The 26,516-nt window shown below is 41.8% G+C and overlaps 2 protein-coding genes across 4 annotated transcripts; both read right to left on the reverse strand.

Moving 5' to 3' along the window:
• Positions 1-4,130: 4,130 nt before the first annotated feature.
• Positions 4,131-7,297, reverse strand: LOC139615314 (streptococcal hemagglutinin-like). Its single transcript, XM_071473154.1, has 4 exons — positions 7,150-7,297; positions 6,884-6,937; positions 6,717-6,803; positions 4,131-6,315 (listed from the first exon to the last, which is right to left on the reverse strand). Exons 1-4 carry the CDS (start codon positions 7,202-7,204, stop codon positions 4,238-4,240), a joined length of 2,274 nt encoding a protein of 757 aa, XP_071329255.1. The 5' UTR covers positions 7,205-7,297; the 3' UTR covers positions 4,131-4,237.
• A 145-nt stretch (positions 7,298-7,442) lies between these two features.
• Positions 7,443-26,516, reverse strand: LOC139615312 (uncharacterized). Of its 3 annotated transcripts, XM_071473153.1 has the most exons (27): positions 24,086-26,516; positions 23,764-23,895; positions 23,061-23,206; positions 22,647-22,806; positions 21,531-22,366; positions 20,919-21,452; positions 20,510-20,677; positions 20,134-20,232; positions 19,522-19,768; positions 19,337-19,396; positions 18,930-19,033; positions 18,421-18,561; positions 17,826-17,933; positions 17,238-17,379; positions 16,725-17,159; positions 15,958-16,002; positions 15,631-15,710; positions 14,684-14,796; positions 14,391-14,574; positions 13,772-13,856; positions 13,202-13,347; positions 12,920-13,010; positions 12,411-12,559; positions 12,102-12,187; positions 11,505-11,574; positions 11,279-11,400; positions 7,443-9,326 (listed from the first exon to the last, which is right to left on the reverse strand). In XM_071473153.1, exons 1-27 carry the CDS (start codon positions 24,099-24,101, stop codon positions 9,104-9,106), a joined length of 4,722 nt encoding a protein of 1,573 aa, XP_071329254.1. In that variant the 5' UTR covers positions 24,102-26,516; the 3' UTR covers positions 7,443-9,103. The 3 variants fall into 3 exon arrangements, with proteins under 3 accessions (XP_071329254.1, XP_071329252.1, XP_071329251.1); XM_071473151.1 differs by having other exon boundaries at positions 20,919-22,366; positions 25,631-26,516; XM_071473150.1 differs by having other exon boundaries at positions 20,919-22,366.

Consider the following 26,516-nt stretch of genomic DNA (forward strand, 5'->3'; position numbering starts at 1 on the left):
AACACAACACAACACAACACAATACAACACAACACAACACAACACAAGACAATACAACACAACACAACACAATACAATACAATACAATACAATACAACACAACACAACACAACACAACACAACACAATACAACACAATACAACACAACACAACACAGTACAACACAACACAATACAATACAACACAACACAACACAACACAATACAACACAACACAATACAACACAACACAGTACAACACAACACAACACAACACAACACAGGACAACACAACACAATACAATACAACACAACACAATACAACACAATACAATACAACACAATACAACACAATACAACACAACACAATACAACACAACACAACACAGTACAACACAGTACAACACAACACAACACAACACAATACAACACAATACAACACAGGACAACACAACACAACACAACACAGGACAACACAACACAGGACAACACAACACAATACAATACAACACAACACAATACAACACAACACAACACAACACAATACAACACAACACAACACAGTACAACACAGTACAACACAATACAACACAATACAACACAGTACAACACAATACAATACAATACAATACAACACAACACAACACAGTACAACACAGGACAACACAACACAACACAATACAACACAATACAACACAGGACAACACAACACAACACAACACAACACAGTACAACACAATACAATACAATACAATACAACACAACACAGTACAACACAACACAACACAACACAGGACAACACAACACAACACAACACAGTACAATACAACACAACACAACACAACACAACACAATACAATACAACACAACACAGTACAACACAACACAACACAACACAATACAACACAACACAACACAACACAATACAATACAATACAATACAATACAATACAACACAACACAACACAACACAGTACAATACAACACAACACAACACAATACAACACAACACAACACAACACAATACAAGACAACACAACACAACACAATACAATACAACACAATACAACACAACACAGTACGACACAACACAATACAATACAACACAATACAACACAACACAACACAGTACAACACAGTACAACACAGTACAACACAACACAACACAGTACAACACAGTACAACACAACACAATACAACACAGGACAACACAACACAATACAATACAACACAACACAATACAACACAGGACAACACAACACAATACAACACAACACAACACAACACAACACAACACAACACAGTACAACACAACACAATACAACACAACACAATACAACACAATACAACACAACACAATACAACACAGTACAACACAACACAATACAACACAACACAACACAACACAACACAATACAATACAATACAACACAACACAACACAACACAACACAACACAACACAGTACAATACAACACAACACAACACAACACAACACAACACAACACAACACAACACAACACAATACAATACAATACAATACAATACAATACAATACAACACAACACAACACAACACAACACAACACAATACAACACAATACAACACAACACAACACAACACAACACAGTACAACACAACACAACACAATACAAGACAACACAACACAACACAACACAACACAACACAATACAACACAACACAACACAGTACAATACAATACAATACAACACAACACAACACAACACAACACAACACAACACAGTACAACACAACACAATACAACACAACACAACACAGCACAACACAACACAATACAATACAACACAACACAACACAACACAATACAACACAACACAACACAACACAACACAACACAACACAACACAATACAACACAGTACAACACAACACAACACAACACAACACAACACAGTACAACACAACACAGTACAATACAACACAACACAATACAACACAACACAACACAACACAACACAACACAATACAATACAATACAACACAACACAACACAACACAATACAATACAACACAACACAACACAACAATACAACACAATACAACACAGTACAACACAACACAATACAATACAACACAACACAACACAACACAGTACAACACAACACAATACAACACAACACAACACAACACAAGACAACACAACACAACACAATACAATACAATACAACACAATACAATACAATACAACACAACACAATACAACACAATACAATACAACACAACACAACACAATACAATACAATACAATACAACACAACACAATACAACACAATACAACACAATACAATACAACACAATACAACACAACACAATACAACACAACACAGTACAACACAACACAATACAACACAACACAATACAAAAAAAGCAACAACAGCAAGAAAATAAAGAAAATAAAACAAAATAAGATAAAAAAAAATAAAATGGAATTATACAACAAAAAATATATCAATTAAATGAAACAATAATAAAATTAATAAAATAAAAAAGGATGAAAATGGAAATGAAATGAAAGCGTGATGGTGAATAAAAATCAATAAAACATTTTAAAATAAAAAATATGATAAATAAAAACAAAAAACAAACAAAAATTAAATTAAATTAATTAACATCAGGTCTTAACTGGATCAATATCTGGAATTTACCATGTAGTGTTTTGGTTGGTTCTAAAATTAGATAGGATCGTTCATCGGTATTACACCTCGAAGTTGTTTTTTTTTTTACAAAATTTAAAAAGGACATTTATGTTCGTTGTTCTTTTGTGAACCCGAATATTAGATAATTTGTGTGTTGATGTGAATGAGGTGGGGTTGAATTAATAATGTCGCTCCATAACTGCCGCAAATGTTGGCTAAGAAGTTTGTCATATGTATTAGCAAAGTGATGATATATCAAAGCTGTATTTAATTCTTGTTTCCATTAGTCTCAGGGTCCAAAAAGATTGCAGGTTTAATTTAAATCAAGATCAGAACAATGACTGGAGTGACATAAAACTAATGGGGAGAAAATCTGTACAATAAACACACAACTTGAACAGAATATGAAACTTAAATTATATACAAATATTAAAAGTATTAAAAATCAGATATGTGATGCATACCTTTACACCTACTTATTCATGAAATAATCCAGTCAGCCAATCGTGTGGCAGCAGTGCAATGTCCTGAAGAAACAGGTCAGAAGCTTCAGTTCATGTTTACATCAAACATGAGAACGAGGTCTCGCAAGTTTTTATTCAGAATGGAGCTAAAAACAGAAAATCATCCAGTGAGCAGCTGCTCTGTGGACTGAAACACCTTGTCGATAAGGTGTGAGGAGAATGGCCTCAACTGAAACCACTGCCTGTGTCAACACTCCAGGCTGCTGGTTTTGGTGTAATGGTGTGGGGAATGTTTTCTTTACACACCTTGGGCCCCTTAATACCAATCAATGATGAAGTGAATGCTACAGTCTGAGTATTGTTTCTGTTTGCGTCACTTTACAGCCACCATAAACTGCTTTTGATTGGATGATGGACATTCAACAGGCTTTAAGTCTGAGCTCTGGCTGCGTCACTCTATATGTGGTACATGGCTCAGTCCAAATGCTCCTTCAGTTCAGATTGGAGCATATTTAAAATGATTTGTGCAGGGAACAGCAAACTATAGATTTTACTTGACCAAGGATTACCAATGAATTTTAGAGTGCATCAAAGATTTCTAAGTAGAACAGACACTACAGATCTTCCAAACCCAGAACAAATGTGAGGAACTTGCAGTAAAAATCCTTCCCAGCAAGGGCCTCAAAGGTAAATACATAGGCCCAAGACATCTTACAGAAGACAACTCAACTTTTATACAGGACGAAATGAGTAATAACACCAGTAATAAACTTTAGGGCAGAATGACTGCATCCAAGGATTTAAGAGTGGAGGCACATAACCCATAAGAGAACTGCTTCAACAATCCTCTTCCTAAAAGCAGAGGAAATTTAGCTGTTTCTACTTCAAGTTGTGATAATTTCCTGACATTTGAAGGAATTTGTCATCTACCCAAATACCACTACAAGCTACTGTAATTGCATGTTTGTTATTTCTGTTAATTTACAAAAGGGAAATAAAATAAGCAAACAAGAAATATTAAGAATTTTAATCAAAGCAGAAACAGATAAAGCAGGTACATGCAGACACATCTCAGATGCACAATGAGCTCTTGCATGGTTCCTCAAATGTTTTCCTACTTTAAAAATGACTCAATGCGACCGTCAGACCCTGATGTGAATGTAGTGGAGTTAAGTCTAAGGTTCCAAGATCTGAAGCGTCTCCACTTCCTCCTTTAGCTGCCTTCTCTTTGGCTTCATGAGCAGCTTTCTTACTGTTTTCCACATGCATCTCGCTCGCCGTCATGCTAGCAGTCGCGTTGTCGCTCATGCTGACAGTCGCGTTGTCATTCGCCGTCATGCTGACAGTCGCGTTGTCATTCGCCGTCATGCTGACAGTCGCGTTGTCATTCGCCGTCATGCTAGCAGTTGCGTTGTCGCTCATGCTAGCAGTCACGTTGTTGCTCATGCTAGCAGTCGCGTTGTCATTCACTGTCATGCTAGCAGTCGCATTGTCGCTCATGCTAGCAGTCGCGTTGTTGCTCATGCTAGCAGTCGCGTTGTCATTCACTGTCATGCTAGCAGTCGCATTGTCGCTTGCTGTAATGCTGGCAGTCGCGTTGTCATTCACTGTCATGCTAGCAGTCGCATTGTCGCTTGCTGTAATGCTAGCAGTCGCGTTGTCATTTGCCGTCATGCTAGCAGTCGCGTTGTCGCTCATGCTAGCAGTCGCGTTGTCATTCACTGTCATGCTAGCAGTCGCATTGTCGCTCATGCTAGCAGTCGCGTTGTCGCTCATGCTAGCAGTCGCGTTGTCATTCACTGTCATGCTAGCAGTCGCATTGTCGCTCATGCTAGCAGTCGCGTTGTCATTCACTGTCATGCTAGCAGTCGCATTGTCGCTCATGCTAGCAGTCGCGTTGTCGCTCATGCTAGCAGTCGCGTTGTCATTCACTGTCATGCTAGCAGTCGCATTGTCGCTCATGCTAGCAGTCGCGTTGTCATTCACTGTCATGCTAGCAGTCGCGTTGTCCGTCACGCTAGCAGACGCGTTGTCATTCGCCGTCACGCTAGCAGTCGCGTTGTCATTCGCCGTCACGCTAGCAGTCGCGTTGTCATTCGCCGTCACGCTAGCAGACGCGTTGTCATTCGCCGTCACGCTAGCAGTCGCGTTGTCATTCGCCGTCACGCTAGCAGTCGCGTTGTCATTCGCCGTCACGCTAGCAGTCGCGTTGTCATTTGCCGTCACGCTAGCAGTCGCGTTGTCATTTGCCGTCACGCTGACAGTCGCGTTGTCGCTCATGCTAGCAGTCGCGTTGTCGCTCATGCTAGCAGTCGCGTTGTCGCTCATGCTAGCAGTCGCGTTGTCATTCGCCATCATGCTAGCAGTCGCGTTGTCATTCGCCGTCATGCTAGCAGTCGCGTTGTCATTCGCCGTCATGCTAGCAGTCGCGTTGTCGCTCATGCTAGCAGTCGCGTTGTCATTCGCCGTCACGCTGACAGTCGCGTTGTCGCTCATGCTAGCAGTCGCGTTGTCGCTCATGCTAGCAGTCGCGTTGTCATTTGCCGTCACGCTAGCAGTCGCGTTGTCATTTGCCGTCACGCTGACAGTCGCGTTGTCGCTCATGCTAGCAGTCGCGTTGTCGCTCATGCTAGCAGTCGCGTTGTCGCTCATGCTAGCAGTCGCGTTGTCATTCGCCATCATGCTAGCAGTCGCGTTGTCATTCGCCGTCATGCTAGCAGTCGCGTTGTCATTCGCCGTCATGCTAGCAGTCGCGTTGTCGCTCATGCTAGCAGTCGCGTTGTCGCTCATGCTAGCAGTCGCGTTGTCGCTCATGCTAGCAGTCGCGTTGTCATTCGCCGTCATGCTAGCAGTTGTGTTGTCACTCATGCTAGCAGTTGCGCTGTCATTCGCCGTCATGCTAGCAGTCGCGTTGTCGCTCATGCTAGCAGTCGCGTTGTCGCTCATGCTAGCAGTCGCATTGTCATTCGCTGTCATGCTAGCAGTCGCGTTGTCGCTCATGCTAGCAGTCGCATTGTCATTCGCTGTCATGCTAGCAGTCGCATTGTCGCTCATGCTAGCAGTCGCATTGTCATTCGCTGTCATGCTAGCAGTTGTGTTGTCGCTTGTGACGTCCTTTGGTCCGGTGATGGGTTGTTGTGAAGGTGTCAGGCGGCCACCCAATATCTCAGCTTCCACTTCGTTAGTTTCCAGTTGAACTGAAAGACATTTGATGAGCTAAAGCAACTAAAGTAAAGAAACAAATTGTTTAACTTTTCTAGACTTTGACACAGAAGGAATTCACTTCCTGAAGACTTTAGATTGAAACAAAAACTTGATTTATATTCTCAGACTTAACTTGGTTTTGACCTAAAAGGATAAAAATCGCTGGACTTCAGTTGAATTGGCTGCATTCCACCATGACAACTGAAAGCTCTTACTACATTCAAGAGATCATGTATGAAGGTATACCTTAGTTTAATGATTTAGTTAAACAAAAACAACTGTAAACCTGATATTGTACAGTTCACATAGTTTTAAATAATATTCTGTTGGATTTTCAGTATCAGGCAATTAAAAGCCTGGCAAAGCCTTAAACTGATTCAGAGGAGCTGCTCACCTTCTTTAGCATGTTGCTCCAACATGGACTCCAATGACTGGTAAAGTCCAAGGGCCTTCTTTATGGAAAGATCATTGGGAAACAGATCTGTAAGCCAAGAGAAATTAAGTTAGTTTCAGAAAATAGCTCAGAAAAGAAGATGTTCTTTTAACACATAATGCTCTCACCGTTCAGTCGATCATCATTCCTCTCATTTGTGCCACTAACTGGCAAACAAGAGCCTGTGAACAGTCAACATGATGTCAATTAAATGTTATATTTCATAATCTTGTTACAACTAAATGACATTTTGGGAATTCGATTTTCTAAATTCATGCCAAAATATACCCCACTCAAAAAACGACTGACTGAAATCATTTAACCTTATTTTTACATGATTCACTCCACCACCAATTTATTAAACACAAGCTTCAAACAGAAGAAATATAAAAACCTTTGGCAAACCAGGCAGTGAGCACACAAATAAGCAAGGCCCAACCTTCTTCCATGGCTCCAGTCACTAAGGGAAAAACACTCTCTGTGCCTCATGAGGTTTTAAAACCTCCACCATGCAGGTGACACAGCTGTTTCCAATCAGCTCTGATCACTTCTCACTGCTCGTTGAGATTCAGCCTGTGAAATTTCATCATAGCTACTTGTTCTTTTATGTTTTATGATTTATGATAAGCAGCAAGTTTAATGAAACCTTGAGGAAAAAAAGAAGAATTTTAGAACAGATATTTAAGAGATTTCCTCTTCAGTCAGCCATGGAAGCATGAAAAGGCTGCATCTACAAAAACTGAGCCAAACAGTTGATCTGTTTTGGGGGTGGGGGTCATTTTTATTATTAGGGGTCCAAGTAATAAAATAAAATCATTTTTTGCTCACCCAAAGCAGTCAAATTTAAATACAGTGAGCCCAAATAAATAGTTCTTAGCCAATAAAATTACACCCACCAGGCTGTTAACACCAACCTCAACAACAGAATAAATAAAGTAAAATAAAGACTCCTTCTCCTGGATCACTCTGAAATGTGTTTTAATTATTATTCTTGTATTGGTCTTGTCAACAATCTCAAGTAAAAATTCCTCGTTTCCATCCCAAATAAACAACATGAACAGATGAGAGATAAACCTGGGGTACACATGTATGAAACAACAGTATCTGGTGCCTGACAGAGATGGTCACAGATGGGTTGGAGACTTCAGTCCCCCTCCACACCGCCACACTGACAGGCTTCATACCTCAAAATCATTCCCCTGTTGTTATGTGCAAAAATGTTATATAGTCCACTTAAACCCCCCCACCCAAGAAACAGTCCTCCAAACCCGTGTTCATGATACAATCATCAGTCAGTCCCAGTCCACTGCATTAGTATTCTATACAAGAACCAGTCAATTACTACGTGTGTGGTCGAGGATTATTCATTACAACAAAGTAAAAATTATAAACACTGGATATTATGGTCACTGCCCACAAACATTTTAGGTATAAGATTCAATCAATTGTCTGTATTAAAGGTCCCATACAGTATAAAATCTGATATTTTTTTATTGAATCACTCAGAAGACAGTCAGCCAATCAGGAGAGAGGTTCAGATCCTCTCCTCTGATTGGCTGACTGACCTGTTGTTACTAGAGCTCCAGAGAGAAGCCTGAGAGAGGAGATGTAAAACTACACTGAGATGGTTTTTGGTTCTTAAAACCACAGATATATCTTCTGATGGAGATCAACACTTCAGATAAAACTGGAGAAGTGTAAAATATGGAGCTTTAAAACTGTGTTAGATGTTAATGTAAAGAAAAAATAATGCAAAGTCTTTTTTTTCTCCTGTAAACAACAAACATGATTCAAATATGACAATAAAGCAGCGAGACAGCTCTCAGGTCCGTTCAGTTCGACAAGATCCACAGTTAAAAATAAATGTAGCAGTGGTGAAAATGTCTGTTTTTAAAATGCAGCATCTGACCATGATTTTTTATATTCATTTAAAAATAGTTAGAAACAGAATGTTCATGAGAAACAGTTTCGACGGTTCCTGACCACGAAGCCCTGGAGGAGATCAGCTGAATATAACATCATCAGCGCGCAGCACCATTCATTTTGACCTTATACACCGACAGAGCTGTCATCCGGCAAAGTTTTCTGGAGGAAGCATAATCTGCCATTTTCTACCCGAGACAAAGAGCAGCTTTGGGGGCCAGCGTGACTCATATGAACAGAAACTACATGTGTGATGAGAGACTAGAGGGCAGTGGAGGAAAATGACCATGAGGCAATGATCCACAAAAGCCTGTCTGTGAGCTGGACTGAACACAAGAGACCATTTATGCTCCGTCTGCTTCTCATCAAACATATGGAGGGAAAACCTTCCTCACACATCTATACATACTAAAACATAACCTCCTCTATCTCAGCTGCTGCAGGTCTGGAGAGGCAGGGGAGGACACAGAGGTGGAGGAGGTAGAAGTGGTGGTGGTGGTCAGAAGCTCTTCACAGGCAAAATAGTCCTTCAGTGGAGCGAAGAGGTGACGGATGACCGGCACGCTCCACGCCTTCCCCAGCACCTTCTGCCTCTGCTGCCGGTTCATGTTCCTCACGTCGGTGTAGTGTTTGGGGAAACCAAAGATTCTGGTGAGAAGGAGAAGGGATCTGTTAGCTGCAGTCCACATGATCTCACTCACTGAAGTGGGTGAAAAAAGAAAAACGCAGACTCTTCTTTCCTATAAAATTTTATTAATGACGTTTAAAGCACTACATGGCCTAGCGGCCTAGCCCCAAGCTATATTGCAGACCTTTTAGACTACTATGAGCCAGATCCTCAAGTAAGGCCCTATTAGTTGTGCCACAGTCCACGCTCAGAACAAAAGGTGACTGCGCGTTTGCTGTAAGGACACCTGTGCTCTGGAACAGCCTGCCCAAGAACATTAGGTTAGCAAAATCCATTGAGTCCTTTAAATCCCTTCTTAAAACACACTTTTATAAACAGGCTTTTGTGTGAATTGTTTTATTTTATCTTGTTTTATTCTCTTTTATTTTATTTATGTGTCTTGAGGGAAGATGATTTTTATTGTGTGTAAAGCACAAAAAAAAGTGCTATATAAATAATATTATTATTATTATTATTATTATTATTATTATTATTATTATTATTATTATAACCAGACACCTTCTTGCAAGGCGATCACTTCAGCTGCAACGCACATCAACATGTTGATGTTTTGACCTCAGACAATTATTAGCTGCTGTGCAGTGTTTTGGTGTGTGATCAGCCTTCAAACTCATGCGTCTGCTACAACCTGGGCCTCAGTGATATCGTACTAGTTTCACTGCTTCCTGAAACAACAATGCCCGTTGTCTCAGGCTACACCCACACGACTACGTCTTTGTTTTAAATTGAAAACACTCTCTGTCCAGACAAGTGTTTTAGCTCAATATCAGAAACGATCTGTGTCCATACTAACACATACATGTGTGACCATTCACGGACACTGGGCATGTGCGAGCCGGTGTAAACAGGAAGCCGACTGTCTACACTCAGGTGTGCGCAGCTGATTAGTTGCAGTAAATACTACCAACGAGGAAAGCAAAGGCAGCTGTAGTGTTAACATGCAGGATTTCAATGAACAACAGCTGCTAGCACAGACAACAGGGTCAGTATCACGTGTAATTCATGTTTTCACCACTGGCAGCTGAGGCTCATTAAGAGCCAATCAGGGAGCGATCAGCTGTGTCTATGGCATCGTTTCCAAAGGTCAATGTTTTTACCCGTCCAGACTAGAACACTACTCCCGAGCAAAAGAGGTGCGCGTTAAAATGAAAGCATAGTTGTGTGGACGTAGCCTCAGACATGATGGCTGCACGCAGAGACCACTGTTGAAGGTTGGCTACTCAGATCAGTGGGACTGTCTGAAGGGGGGTTAGCAGAGCAGGGGGGCGGGCTGAAGGCCGTCCAGCAGGAGCACAGGAGTGCTGTGTTTGGTTTCATGAAAACTATATTTTCTCTGCTCAGAGTCAGTACAACATGAGAGCAACGTTCTGCACATTAACACACATCTGAAAGTTTCAGCCCAGAGACTGACTGCAGTTACACAACACGCAGGACACACACAAAAGTTTATTTAATGAAGTTGTGAGCAGATGAACAGAAGATGTGGGCGCGCACACACACACACACGTACTTCTATCTTTGTGAGGACACTCACTGACATAATGCATTCCCTAGCCCCTTACCCTAACCTTAACCATCACAACTGAGAGCCTAACCCTAACCCTGACCCTGACCTTAACCTAAACCTAATTCTAACCATAACTCTGAAACCAAGTCTTAACCCTCAACATGTGATTTGAAGGTGTCTCAAAAAGTGAGGACCGGCCAAAATGTCCTCACTTTCCCAAAATGTCCTCACTCTGTTAGTAAAATACTTTTTTTGGTCTTTACTGTGTAGCAAGTACAAGTATACATACACACACACACACACACACACACACACACACACACACACACACACACACACACACACACACACACACACACACACACACACACACACACACACACACAGCAGTATCATGATGCCTACTTTTCCAGCTCAGTGATCCAGAGGTTGTCCTCTCTGCCGTTCTGGAGGACGGGCAGCAGAGACACACCTTTCCCCTGCTTCAGAGAGTTTGAATTGGTGGTGATCGTCCTCACTTTAGTGACCTGGAACAAAAACAACATACAATGCCGGTTAACACAATTATCAGTGGTGTTATAAATACACTAAAAGGAAGGAGAGAGCAGAAGCAGCAGGTCCAGTCACTGACCCTGGCTTCTCTACCGATCTCCAAACAGTCCTGAAGATTCAACTTGTCACTCTGGGAGGCGATGATGGCCCTGATGGGAGATAAACAGCAAACAGACCAACTTCATTCATACAGCATTTCTAAAAACATACGTTACAAAGTGCTTTACAAGATGGACAAACAGACAAATAAAAGAAACAAAGACAACATATGAAACCATGAATGGATTATTGAACGACTTTATCAGCACAGGCTCATGGATATAAACAGTTAGGTGGCCCCAGGACAAGAGGCTCTAGTCCAGGGGCACAAAGAGGCATAAAAAGACACAAAATGAGGATGACTTCTCATAAAATGAATAAAAACAGACGTAAAATGACTAAAAAGAGACAAACTGAGATGTAAAACATCCAGAGACATGAAACAGATTAAAAAGAGACACAGGACAGGTATGATTTAACACAACATGAGTAAAAAATAGATGCAAAACAAACACACGGAGACACAAAACAACTCCTTTCTCTTAGTGTGGAGGTCTACTCCACCACTGCTGCTGCTGGAAACTATTTACTTTGAGTAATTTAACTCTTATAACTGATGATGAATTAAATGTCATACCTGCTCATCCCTGGGATGTTTCCCCAGAAGTAACGAGCTCTGTGAGCCGGGCTCACTTTGACTGCATCCACCAGCACCGGGTTACACTGAGGAAGAGAAGCAACAGTCAGCTCTCTGCCATTCAGCCAGTCCTTCTCCAAGTTAAAAGTAAACAGCAGAGCAACAAGGAAGGAAGAAGAGCGATGTGGCAAGAAGATGAGAGGAAAAGAAGAAGGATGAGGAAATGGACAGAGGAGAGGGAAGGAGAGAGGAGGAGGAGTCAGGGTTAAAGGATCCACCAGGAACCAAAGAGAACTGTACTGGATGAACCTCGAGGAAGCGGCAGATGTTGACTTTGTCGTGTGTGTTCATGAAGACCACGTTCTCAAACAGCCAGAAGAACAGCCGGGGGTCTCCCTCTTTGGGCTTCAGCAGCTGAAGGATGCGGTAGAACTCAAAGAACAGCCGGCCGGTGCCCTCTGCCAGAGAGAGCGGAGAATTACACCCAAGAACAAAGACCTCTGCACCGTAACACTAGTTTAAAACACTAATACCAACCATCTGTAAAAAAAAACTGTGATTGAAAAATAATCAATAAGATCACAGCACTGTGGGCCAGTCGAGGGTGGGAATAATATTTATTAATCAGGTTTGAAAATAATGATTATTTGCTGTTGGTTAATTTATTTGATCATTTATAAAACCTAAAAGCACCTTTCCAGATTGAATCAGTGACTATTTGGCATCTTAATATGGTGATCATTAACATAATTATTCAATTTTTAATTGTTGCCCATCAATTTATTTAAAGCTCATGTGTATATAACACAGCTACGTACCATAGAGGCCTTTTCTGAACGGGTTGACGATGGAGAGGTCGTTACAGGGGCTGCCACCGATCAGCAAATCAAACGGACCCCACCGCTCGATCTGGATCGTCAAAGAGGAACAAAGAGCTGGTTCAGCTCAATAATCAGCTAAATGTCATTTCAGTCACATCAGGAGATCAACACCCAGTTCTCAGTTTATTAGGTACACTGTTCTAAAATGACCTAAAACCTTCATCAAGGTTCTAATGTTCAGTTCTGGTTGAAATGTTTTGTGTGTGTGTGTGGACATACGTCGTTCTCCGTGATTAACCGGGCGTCACCCACATGGACGATCTTCCCATCGTGGTTGATGGTTGCCACGGCAAGTGAATCCTCACAAACCTCGGAGGCGACGTATTTCTCTACTTTAAAGCCAAGATCCTTCAGCACCAGGTAGCCTGACACGACACAGACACACACATTCATACTGTGTGTTCATAATAACAATGTGTCAGAAAGAAAGTGAGTTCAGAGCAGAGTGAGACCTCAAACTCTGATTAATCTGATCCTAAACCAGATTTTGTTTCTCAAAACCATCCTCAGCCTGAGATTTAAGACGACGTTGATGGTTTTATCTTTGTCCTCTCTCTCTGTTGGCTCTTACACAGTGCTCACGGTCTACTCAGTGAACTACAGTACAAGGAATGTTTCAAATTAAAGGACTGAACCATCAGTCATGTAATACTTCAGCATCATCTTCACCCTCATTGAGCACGTACATGCACTTGTCCTTAAGTAAAGCTTTGGGAATCGTGTAGAAATTAAAAAGCATTTGTGAAAACGCTCTGAACTCCTGAAGTCAGTCTAGGTCTGTGAACTCACCTGTTGCTATGCCATCAAACAACGAAAGGACTCGCAGGGGTCTGCGCAGGTTGGCGGGGATGGACGGGTAAACACGGTGCGGCTCCTACAGAGGAAAAAACCAAGTGGTAACTGAGCCGGTGTGATTCCTTATTAATGGACTTTGTTTTTGGGAAAAAGGGAATTTCAGTTCCTGATTTAAGTTTGTGTTTTTAAGATTAAGATCCTTATTAGTACACTGCAATATTATAACACGTGCCACTTCTGTATTTAATTATTTAATGCAGTGTCGTCAGTTTGTCACTTATTTGTGATATTTGGTCTCATTTATTTTATTTTAGTTCCATTTATATTTCCTATTTATAGAATATACATATATCCTTTCTATATTTATATTCCCACATATCCCACCTTTTATTTTGTTGGTTATTTTTCTATATAGAAGATGAAAATAAACGTAGGTTGCAGCTCTAAAACCAAACAGTTTTTAATTCAATACTAATAAACCTCCTGATCAGTAAGAATATAAACTGTGCGCAGATGATCCTGTCATTGCATAGTGAAGAATTAATTTACATTTAAGTTTTTATGTATTTAGAAAGAAGGTGAAAAAAATGGTGACAATATGTTGTTTACTTACAAACTCCATGGCGCTGTTGTTGGCAAATAACTCCTGAACGCGGATGCTCCAGTCCTCCCTGGGGGTCAGAGCTCCATGGGGCCGGTGAGGCTGACACAGGTAACAGATCCACGGGTCCAGCTGCGTCAGTGACTCGAACGTCCCTGGCCCTACGAGGATGTTCAGACAGTCCTTGCAGTACGATCTGCAGACGGAGAGGAAGAAGATTTACTTCAAGGAAAACCTGGACTCTACTTGTCTACTTGTTTTAGTTAGTTAGATTGAAACGTAGAGACAGAGATGAACAGACCAACCTGCAGCAGCTGTCGTTGCCACAGAGTATGACCTCCAGGCCATAGCAGCAGATGGTGCAGTAGGACTGATACCCATCTTCATCATATCGATACAGAGTTTCTGTGAAGTTATTCTACAGAGACACAGACAACGTCACAGCCACTGGTCAGGGACTCTTCAGTGGTTTAAAGAACGTGCTGAAATGCTCCGACTCCATTATGTTCTGTGTTATTCAGACGTGGGAATGTGTCATGTTCTGACATCTGCAGCTTCAGATGACCCTCCGTCTGCATTTCCATATCAAAATCAAATATCCAACCAGTTTTATAACAGAACACAGAACCTGAAGAACAGAGCTGGATTAAAATGAGAGACTGTGTTTTACACCAGTCTGACAAACAGCGGTCAGACTGGTCAGACACAGCTCCACAGTTCCCTAAAACTTAGATGTCCTCTTCTTTACATGTCAGTGTTTCTCAGTATTTAGATGTGAATGATAAACTAGGTACTCTCATTGCATGCATCCCAGGTTAACAGTAGCAACATATTAACACAATTCTGACCTGCTAACAGTAGCTCTGCCTCTTCAACATATTTGCCTGGTGTTTACTTTGGCTTAGTTAAAAAGATAAGCTGTCATTTCCATGCAAGTGTGCATGTGTGCGCAGCCTAGGAAGTAATCGTTACAATAGCATTTAATGGCTGAGCTTTGAAAGTCATGCTGACTGGTCAGAATCAGTTAGTATTTATATATATTATGTATTTATAACAATATTACATTACAGAAGGATATAAAAACATTTTGCATTTTAATTCTAGAGTAACAAAAGTAAAAACAACTGGTTTAATGATCATTTGTGAGGATTCAGTATAATGAATTGTGCCAAAGATCGATATATAAAATGTGGACGTGCATACGAAGAGTTTAATACTTTAGTAACATAAAGAGAAGTGGATGGTTTCTTACTTTACACTTTAAGCAGAGGCTGCCTTTAAACAGAGGGTGGGATATCTCAACCTTTTCAGTTCCACAACACAAACAGAAGCCTGCAAACTCAACACAGTGACAAAACAACTGAGGAACAAATGAGCAACTGAGTGAATTTATCTATGGATACAACAAATGCAGCTAAAGACACATGATGAAAGAGTCACTGGAGTATTTCTTAACAAATGTGCACATGTAGCACAGCCTCTAATCAACTGACTGATGATATAATGTCATCATCATCCTTTTAACATTACAAAATGAATTTTCCCTGCATAAATAGAATTTAGAATTAAAATCACTCACCTTCAATGTCCAGTTTCATGTCCATGATCTTATGAATGGTCTCCTCTGCAAGAAAACCAGGAATAATAATAATGAGCGAATGATGTGTGATACAAAACTGCAGAATCACATCACAAGTTGTCAATAAAATCTGCTGCTCTGTGAAGGCGACTCACTGAAATATCACAGGTCAGAACCAGCTCCATCAGCTGTTCTTCAGGTCAAAGTCAACTTATTTATGTCACAAGTGAATATTTATGCGTCACTAAATTAAACACACAAACTCGTTCTTACATAGAGATAAGTTGTTACATATGACCCATTAAGCCTGAAGAGTAGAAGAGGTGATGGGATATGGTTCATGTACCTGACCTGAAAATGTCTAAATGTCTAAATCACAAGCTTTTCATCAAATTTCCATGCCTATAAATGATGGTGATTTCATCCAGTCTAAAGGTAGATGTCCATGTGTTTTTGATTATAAAGCAGGTCTAGGTTCTATATTAATACTGTGAAAGTATCAGAGCTTCAGTCCACAGAGAAATGCACACAGCCTGTATTCAGAAACTGAGCCTTAAAACCAGCCGTCAGGACTTCTGGGACTTTGTGATGTCACAACAAAGCAGTCACCGCCCTCAGCCACTCCCCCAGCCCCGCCTACCTGGACCCACCATCCAACCTTGCAGGATTTGGTGTTTACCTGAAATCTGCTATATTTTTTATTGGATCACTCAGAAAACAGTCAGCCAATCAGAAGAGAGGCTCGGAGCCTAAATTCTGTTGTTTACCTCTGAGCTTCTGGTCTGGCTGGGTGTAGAAACTGCTCTCCTGGTTGGTCTTGTTGTAGGTTTTGGTGTAGGTCCTCTTCTTGCATGGTACGAAGTCAGGTGACACGTCAACATCAGGCCCATATAACAGACCTCTTTTCTCCTTCTGACCCTTCCCTCCTTTCTCGCCTCCCCATCCTCCTCTGGATCCCTTCTCCTTCATCCCTCCTCTGGTGCTTTTCCCCACAAAACCACTTCTCTCCTCCCATGCAGTCTTTCCACCTCCACCTTTGAGGGAGGACTTCTCTCTGGAGTTGCACGACAGTTTGTTTAAGGAGGAGGCCACTTCTTTCATCTCAGCACTGACATTACTCTTGCTCCTTATCCGGGGAGAGGCAGAGGCTTTCAGGAGGAATTTATTATTCAACCTCTGCCTGTGACATGATTTAGCAGCACCTGGAAAAATCGCAGTCATACATGTGAACATCACATAATTTATGCACGGTTTCAGGGCTCTGAATCAGATGTTTGTACCGTTTATGGAAGTCAGTGGTTTGAGTCTGTCTGGGCCTGTGGGTCGGAAACCTCTGAGGGCCCAGTCTACCATCTTCTTCAGCAGCTCTTTTTTGTCCTCAGGATGCACAGAGAAATGTTTCTTACAGCGAAGTGCTGCCTCCTGACAGAGGAGAACATAAATATGAAATGCAAGTGGAGAAATATGCAAACACATCTGAACACCTCAGGTTTAACTTCTGCCTCTAGGGGTCTCTCAATCAAAACGTCATGAAAAATAGCGTGGGATCATAAAAGTTGTTGTCTTCGCCATCATTGCCGTCAGTTTCTCCCAGTTTAGATTCCTGCAGTGTCACTGGTTCAGGAGGTTTCTACCTGGAGCTGGATTCTCCACAGAGGTCTCCTCTCCACAACAAACAGATAAAGGGATTAAAACCAGTAAAATCAGCCATTCGCTGAGGCTCTCTGGCAGACACAGGACGTCCCAGAGAGAATGGGAGAATGTATATAACTTAGGTCTGGTCATATTTTAACATTTGAATGTGGAAAAGTTTCAGATTCTAACTTTGATTCCTGTTTATTTTCACATACACACAGAGACTCACTGACCTCCAGTGACAAGAAAATGGCTTCTTTGTACGTGGCGAGTGTGGCGAAGGAGTTGGCACAGAAGTGCTGGCTGAATGCAGCAAATGGTGACAGATCCTGCAAACTGGCCTGGAATCAGAGCCAAGACGTCAGTGCAGAGAACGGGACTGGATATAAAAATAGATTTCAGAATGTAGTGAACATTTTTAGAATATCAGGAACTCAGCAGGCGAAAAACATGGAAGGCTGAAATAAACAAGCACAAGAAATTCCACAAACACAGTAAAAACACTAATTAAAAAGCAGATCAGGAAACTGTTCTTATCCTGTGTCACAGAGATGTGACAGGATAATTAAATACCGTCAAAATAAATTACTGTTAGCTCTCATTTTGGGCAAGTTCTCAACAGGGGATCAGCCCTTCATATGAATATACAGTCAGTGTTTTAACTGTTTGACCAGTAGTGGAACTGGTTACTCATCTGGTACCAAACACAAGGATTCACTGGTGAGAATGTGACAATATTACTGTAGCGTCTCTACATAGAGGAAGTATCTATGTACAGGATTGTATGATGCACTGTATTAACTCAGATTCCCTGAACGTCGGACTCACCTGAGAACACACCCTCTGTCCGTACCACTCCACCAACCTCCTCCCTGGAAACAGCTTCTCTTCCTTACAGGGGATGATGATGGCTGGCCAGGGAGAGAAGGCCTCCACCCCTCCACCCCAGACCAGCTCCCCCTTCACACCCTGTATAACACACACACACACACACACTAAAGCACAAGTACTGACTGTTCCTTCCTTAATAACTTGACTCCCATGACTGAAGCCGTCTCATTTTATTTTATCAATCTCACTGAGTCTGTGAGGGTTTTAATTTAATAGTGTTTAAAAAAATATAAAAATTACAAGAGACCAGAGATATAATGAGGTATTTTTCTTATGTGTTGGTTGATGGAGACCAAAAAAGAGCTAAAAGCAGAGTGAATGTGAGTGAATGAGATATGTGATGGCTATGTATCAGCCAAAAAGAGTACAGCTTCAAATGTGTTGTAAGTAAAACTAGTCAGTTAATTTACTGAGTATTTTCTAAACACTATGATGGTGGACCTTACCTGTACTCCTGCTGAGCTGGACACTGTGCTTGATGAAGCCATGTCGTCATCATCATCATCACTGCCCAACACGTATTCAAACTCTGCCAGTGGACTCTGGCTGCCTGCAACACAGTGACAATGAATCGTCTCAATACACAAACAGCGGCAAGAAAAAGTGTTGGAGCCTGTGGAATGATCCAATTTCCTGCATTAACTAGTCATAAAATGTGATCTGATCTTCATCGAAGTCATGAGTGCAGACATTTACTCATCTGAGAGATGCTTTCATCCAAGTGAGGAACAACACTGAAGCGTCAGTACAGTAGGAGACATTGGAGTAAACACTGGGTAGTAAATCTGCTCAATAAGACAAAGTTACAGGAGATCAAGTAATTATTAATTATTATATATTATATTTTTCTTACCTTCTGCCTTTAGTCTGATGGTCTGAGATATTCTAGACTCTTCAGTGACGTCAACCACATCTGATAAAAACACAGCACAGTCATTGTTTATTATTAACTACGTTTGCTGTTGGCATCGCCTCATTAGTTCAGGGCAATAAACACACTCAGCTGTAGATGAAGCTGGTACAGAAACATGAACTAACCAGAGGAATTATCTGTGTAGTCCGAGTCCTCTATGATGAAGTGTCTGGAAGAAACATGTAGACTGGGTTTGGCCACAGAACTGTCACTGTCCTCTGATGAACTCGTGTCTTTCATCTTGCCGTCATAACCTCTCTGGACAGGTAGTTTCCTTCTGCGGACGCGGGGTTTCTCTGTGCGCCTGCCCGGCTGAGGTGTGGCTCTGGGGGCTTCCCTGCTGTCAGGAGGAGCCTTGCTGCTCTGTAACACCTTGAGACAGGAGCAATCACATGGACCCACATCTATTAATTTCAAACAATTTCTCCATCTTATTTTAACTTGAAAACATTTGCTAATTAGCACTTAACACAAAGTGCAACTGAGGCTGATGGGAATGCCATTATTTCTGCAGGTATTTAGTCATAAAACAAAGGTAATACACAAACTGAACTAATGATGGAGGAAAAGTTGGGGCGTTACCAAATTCATGTGGACCATGAATGTCTTTACAAAATCTCACAACAATCACCTGACTCCCAAGATCCACCGTCTCACCTGTCTCCAGTTCTCAGTCATCAGACCTTCCTCACCCACCTGTGCACAATGAACTGGATGATTCAGCTTCTAACACTCACCTTATCAAACACCTGTGTCCTGCACAGAGAGCTCGGCAGGGCCAGGAGGGTCAGGAGGAGTCGACGCAGATTAGACTGTGGTCTCGTGCCTCGTAACATCTGTAGAGGTGATACAGGGAGCTCATTTGATATTAAACAGAACATTTCTACATGAAGTAAACTGGTTTTATCGCTAATCAAACACTGTCATGTCAGTAAAAAGAAGATGAAAACTTTATTTTATTCTATTTTACTGTGTAGGTACATTTCTAATACTATAATCACACAGAGAGAAAATGTTTTTGACACCTGTTGTGGAAGTGGAGCGTGTTATTCCATCCCAGTAATGAGATAGTAACTCATTTTATTCTAGAACCATGAGGAAACCTCAGTTTACCTTTGCCCAACAAAGATCTCCTCCCATTCCTGCCGTCTGCTGCTCCTTCACTTTCTCAATGAAAGTGAGATAGTCGAGTGCCAGCTGATGTGTTTCTGGAGACTCGGCCTGACACACACCCAGCTGAACCCCCAACTCTGACAACACACTCATGGACAATTTATAATCCTGAGGACACAGACATGTACAGATGAGCAGGACAGATTTTAAAATGTTACATAAAATACTGTACATAACCTCTGGGGAGAGCAAGTTCCCCGTTTACAGTGACTCAGTTTCTACTGCATCTCCACTATGATTTAGTTTCATTTATTCTTTTTACATTAAAATCTGCCTAATTCTGATTCAAAAATACTGAGCTCTTACTGACTGTATTATGTCTCGGAATAAGAGAAATAAATCTTCTTACGTTGATGTTTTCAGGATTTTTCAGGACTGTGGTGATATTCCTCAGTGCCGTGTCTCCGAGCTGCTCAGGAATACTCTGCACTAAACTCTGTAGTGCTGCCTTATAGAAAGCCACTGCGCCCTTCAGGAAGTCACTCCTCTCTTGTTCACCAAGATCCACGACAGCGGTGGCCCACAGGAATTCTCTGGCATGAGAGCCCACGTCCACCTCTGTCGTGGGGAGCAGCTCCTTCTCGTTGTGGAGGAGTTGCAGGTCTCGTCTCCTGAGGAAACGCTCGACGACGGAGGGCTGGAGGATTTCGGCTGCATAGGACTGAATCAAGATGGAGGTCAGCTGGAGCTCCACAGCCACATCCGCTGTGCCGTTCTGTTGCAGTTCTTGAAGTGCTCGAAGGGGCTCCAACGTTTGGGAGAGGAATAGGAAATGAAGTTTAACTTTATAATCCATCAGCTGAGTTCTGATCTGGTCAGCATCCTCTGTTTGCCCCAGTGACTTAAAATACTCCACTAAATCCCTCCAGCTGCTGACCATCTTCTGCACAGAGCAGATAAAAAATAAACACTGTGCACAGATAGGATGAGATAGGTTATAAGACTCTGCATGAGCAAATACCTCTTTCAGACTGTCGTTGACAGAGGGGTGGGTGGAGTAGTGATGGTGGATGTCTCTAACCAGGTCAACCACGCAACTAAAGGAAGCAAGGAGACCGCTCTGACACGCTCTTCCTGCAATCCCAGGGAGTCCGCAGAGCGACACTAACCCCGGGCTGTAAGTCTGGAGCTGTGATACAAACACCTGGCTCACCTCTGGTTGTGGAGTGTTACAGTAAAACACAGCAAGGTTGGACAGAAAAAGTCCACATTTCTTCAGCATCTCAATCAGAAGGTGTGCATCAGTGTCCACGTCCGCTGAGGTCTGAGGATCCACAGCGTCCACACTCAGCTGCAGAGTGTGCAGCAGCTTCACCACACTGACCCCTGAGCTCTGGTCAAAGTAGCCAATCAGGATGACACTTGTGCTCTGTCCTCCACCCAGCTCCACCCCCATGTACAGGTAAAGGCAGTACGGTATGTGTGAGCAGGCCTCGACGATGTCTTCTTGGCGGGACGGTCTCAACAGTGTAGAAACTGAAGGGCCAGAAGAGTCTTTACTTGTAGCCACATTGTCAGAACAGTATCTTCTGATGAAGCTGACCACTGCTGCTGGCTCTGCTCTCTTTACCTCCTCTGAGTCTCCTGTCACTGTTATCTCCATTTTCTCTGTTTTCTGCTCCATCGTCACATCCACCACATCATCATCATCATCATCATCAGATATCACAACTACCACATTAGCATTCCTGTTCAAATTCCCCCTGGGTTTTTCTTGTCTTGGTTCTTCCACTGTTTTGCCCTCCATCTTCACAATAATCTCCAGTTTCTGACGAGAAGTCAGGGAGGAAAGCTCATCTGTCACGGGAATAAGAAAGACACACATAAGAAATATGTAACATTGCTGGCTTCATATCTCTGTTAAAGTAAAGACCTTCTGTCAGTCAGACATTAGTCTATGTTACACAAATGTTCATTACAGCTTTAATCAGAAAGAAGATAGATGCGGAAAGAGCCAAAAGGCTTGAACAATATTCAGCACCTGGTCTACAAGAGTGTTGTTTTTTTTAGCATTTACTTTAAATTTCTTTTGGTTTCTCATCATGAGGAAAAATCCACGGACACACATTGTTCGCACCTGAGTCAGCAGCAGCCATGCTCATACTCTGGCCCCCTCTGGCCTCCAAAGCATGGTACTCCCTGCCGTTGTTATTCTCATCAAAAAACATCTTAAACCACTGCAGGAAAGTCTGAGCCACCACAAATTTCCTCATAATCAGCGCCTGAATGGGGATGTGCTGGAGAGAGGAAAGAGAAACCTCAGAAATACCAAGTTTGTTTGTTTCTATCTGCTGGGTTGGTACTACTACTACTACTGTGTGGTGACACCTTTTCTAACCTCAAAAATATCCTCAGTCTTTCTATAGTGCATTTCTTCTCATCAGCCAACAAACACTGATAATATGTCTGTGATGAGCTGATATTGATTTATTAGTCTCACTCAAAACATGTTGTCAAATTTATTTTATATTTTAAAAATGATCATACTCACTCGGGTCACTCCAACTGCTCTGAATGCAGCTTGCAGTAAACTGTAGTTGTGGATAGAGTCCACAGTGTTACTGCTTTGGAACCGGACCCTGGAAAGGTCCAGAGACCCAGGAAATAACCTGTCCATCAGCTGGCAATAGGCTGCACCTGAATGTTCATACAAACACATAAAAATATTTAATTCAAGTCCGAACACTAAGGACCAGATTAACCATGAAAACGGTTTATTAAGGCAGCAGCACATTATGCAGTCAGCTCCTGAACTGCACCCAGGAGAGAAGTTGTGCTCAGCTGAGCAGGCTAGTGATGGGATTTGTCTGAAATCATTAAGCTAAGAAAAGAAATTATCTTAATTCCAAAACAACAACTTCAGCCTCATGTCAATTACTCATAAAACTATAATTGTACAATTGTTGGGTTTAATTTTATCATTCACACAATATAGACTTTATGGGAAATTATTAAAAGATGGAAAAAGCACAATCACACACCAGCCCTGGAGGTGGAGATGGTATTGATAAATTGATTTTTCATTAAAATACTGAGGTAAACATAACCACAGGACCTACAGGAAATGTTTTATGAAACAACAGAGGAGTGAAGTTCAATAGCTAGCTGTCACAAAATAACCACATAATGCTAATTTACACTGACCCTCTATTTTCCAAAGTATATGCATTATAACAGCAGAACTCATGACCTACCTGTGCACACCTGCTCCACCTTGGTGAAGGCTGTCTGTAAAGTTTCATTGAGCCAAGCCAGCAGCTCATAGCGGTTGTATAAATGTCCTGCATCCACACCTAAGTTTGCTGCCATCTCCTGAAGGGATGGACCTGCACAAGCACCACATCACTATGTCTTTAGATTAGAGTCAGACGACTAAAACTATGGTCTATTATTAAACAAATCAACATGTTTGACATAGAAGTCACGGTTATTTCCTGTCACAATCCTGTGGAATAAAATGCAGAAAACATGTATTTTAAATTACATTGTGCATTTACAAAACAATATTATTCCCACCTTTCTTTCCAGGCATGTTGAAAAGACTTTTGTCATGCCTTTTGGACTAGGTGACACTACAAACAGCACTGAAATCAGAGCTGAACCACTGTCCCACAACAACTAGCTAAACTGAACTACTTTCAGTAGACGTGTAGACGAACTCCAAGAAAACAGCCCATGACAAAATCATATAAACAGTGTTTTTAAATTGTCAAGAGGCTGCTACAGGTCTCGTTTACTACCCAGCACACACCCGTCACGAAGACAGCTACTTTGGGCTTTTCCCGCGAAAATGATGCATTCAAATTATGTTACAGTGTCGTTCATCCATTTTCAGTAAATGAAAAGAAAGCTGTTACTAATGAACTAGCTATTACTAATGAGTTTGGCAATGTGCTCCAGTTTATTTGACTCTCTTTCGTCAACAACCGGGTAACTGGCGTTTTTCTTGTGCCAATAATGCCGCTAAATTCATTTCTTCTCACAGCCTTTACAAATGACCACACTAGCAACTGTTGTTTTTGACAGTTAAGTTTTGCCTTCATTACTAACATGACATCAGTTCAAACTTAAGTGTGAAAAATGTCACCAACTGCAACTTACGTTTGACAAATTACCACAAATAAGTGACTGTACTTTATTTTGTGATGGCCGTTATTAATCACCTTGGGGACCTGAACGCAACCATTTGTGCCCAACCCAACCAGATGTTTCTGTGTCTACACCAATCACGTTAGAGCGGGTAACATTCTGACCAATAGAATCGAAACAGTAGGGATGAGTTCTAGAACACGGAGTTGTCCCGGCAACTGACACTGGGTCAGATTATGTACCAGGGCCGCGCTGATACTGGGGCTCAGTTCAGATCCTGTTGTGTTTTAAAGAATCTGATCTGAGGTCAGTTAGCAGTTTGCAGCAAGTTTTACAACCTCCACATCTCCAGCGGCGAGAGCCGCCATGATGGAACCGGAACGTTTTAATGGGCAGCGAGGAGTCCAAACAACACCGGATACACAATGAGCGGAGAGCTTAACATTCCCTAACCATGTGCTAACTCTGAAAGCTAAATAGCCATCAACATGACTTTTACATAACAATGCGCGTAATGCTCTAAATTAAACTTTTGCCCCAGGTCAAATAGAGTTAATCAAAAACACTGTTCGCTGCGATATAATCACACAAACGCCAAGTGAGTCCGCGACGGACGGTAGCGTCAAGTGTTCGTAAGACTCTAAAAGTTTTATCAAAGTAAGACAGGCTGGCTGTCTTATTCTATACCAAGGCGACTTAGCTAAGTGACTTCAATCCAGAAACAATGGTAACTAAACGTGTGACGGATGAAACAATCGTCCAGTCAAGACATTAGCCGGTGTGGCTACATAACGCAAGCTAATTAGCTTACACACGTAAACACTAACACAACGCTTCTGCGCCCCAACACATAACACGGCGATAAAACGCACAGTTACGAAGTTTAGTCGCGTAAATAGACGCCAATGTTAATCCTGAATCTTTCAGGAATAAGTTCGGAATGCGGCAGAGAAGCCGCAGTCCTCCACTCACCCGCTCCGCTCCGCGTCTCACGGGTTTGAAACCACCGGTATGAGACTCCGGACCCCGACACCCCCTGAACCCACCCGCGTCCCCCCGTTCCCTCTTCTTAGACTGGGAGATTGGCGATGTGACAAATTATAAATGACTAAAAATATAACGAAATAACCAGACTGCGCAGATGAGTCTGCTAGTTATCACAAAATCACTTCACATAGAAACTAACGTTCGCTAACAAGCAGCAACGTCTAACTTTTCACAGTTAGCTTTGTAGCTAACTGTAGCTTACGCCGTTCATTAGCCGCTAGCTGACATTTTGCTGGAGCTGTAGTTTAACACTAAGGCGATAGTTGGAACCATATTAACAACATTTAATTCACTCTAGATAAAATATCGACACCTTTATGAAATAAATAAGTAAATAAAACGAAACCGAACGGAGGAGTTAGGCTTTCCGAGGGACCAGAGTCTGGTCCAGACATCAATGTTTTATTGTTGTGGAAGAAAAGAAGGCAACGTAAACTGTAATAAAAGACCCAGACATGTAAATAAAGCAAGATAACAGCTTGATTCATAATGTTCATGGTCAAGATGAAAAATGATTTGTGTGATCTGTCATTTGAACTGAATTCTCAGCTTGTATAGGCTCCATACCAACTACACGCCTTTGTATCAAACATCAGATATTTTAAATCAGTTGCAAAGCAAACTGCAACTGCTGACCCAAAATATATGCCTGGGTCCTTGGTCCAAGTCTGGCCCATATGCTTCCACATCCGGGCAGATTCTGATGGTTGTCCTCAGTTACTGGCTGACAGCCAGAAGATTCTCTGCGTGTGCACCAGAACTGGTCCAGATGTGGAAACAGCATCTGCCAGTCATGCTGTATATGGGTCAG

This window comes from Trachinotus anak, unplaced genomic scaffold, assembly GCF_046630095.1.
Source record: "Trachinotus anak isolate AG129_WGS33_773 ecotype Australia unplaced genomic scaffold, CSIRO_AGI_Tana_v1 ptg000046l, whole genome shotgun sequence".
Taxonomy (NCBI): Eukaryota; Metazoa; Chordata; class Actinopteri; order Carangiformes; family Carangidae; genus Trachinotus; species Trachinotus anak.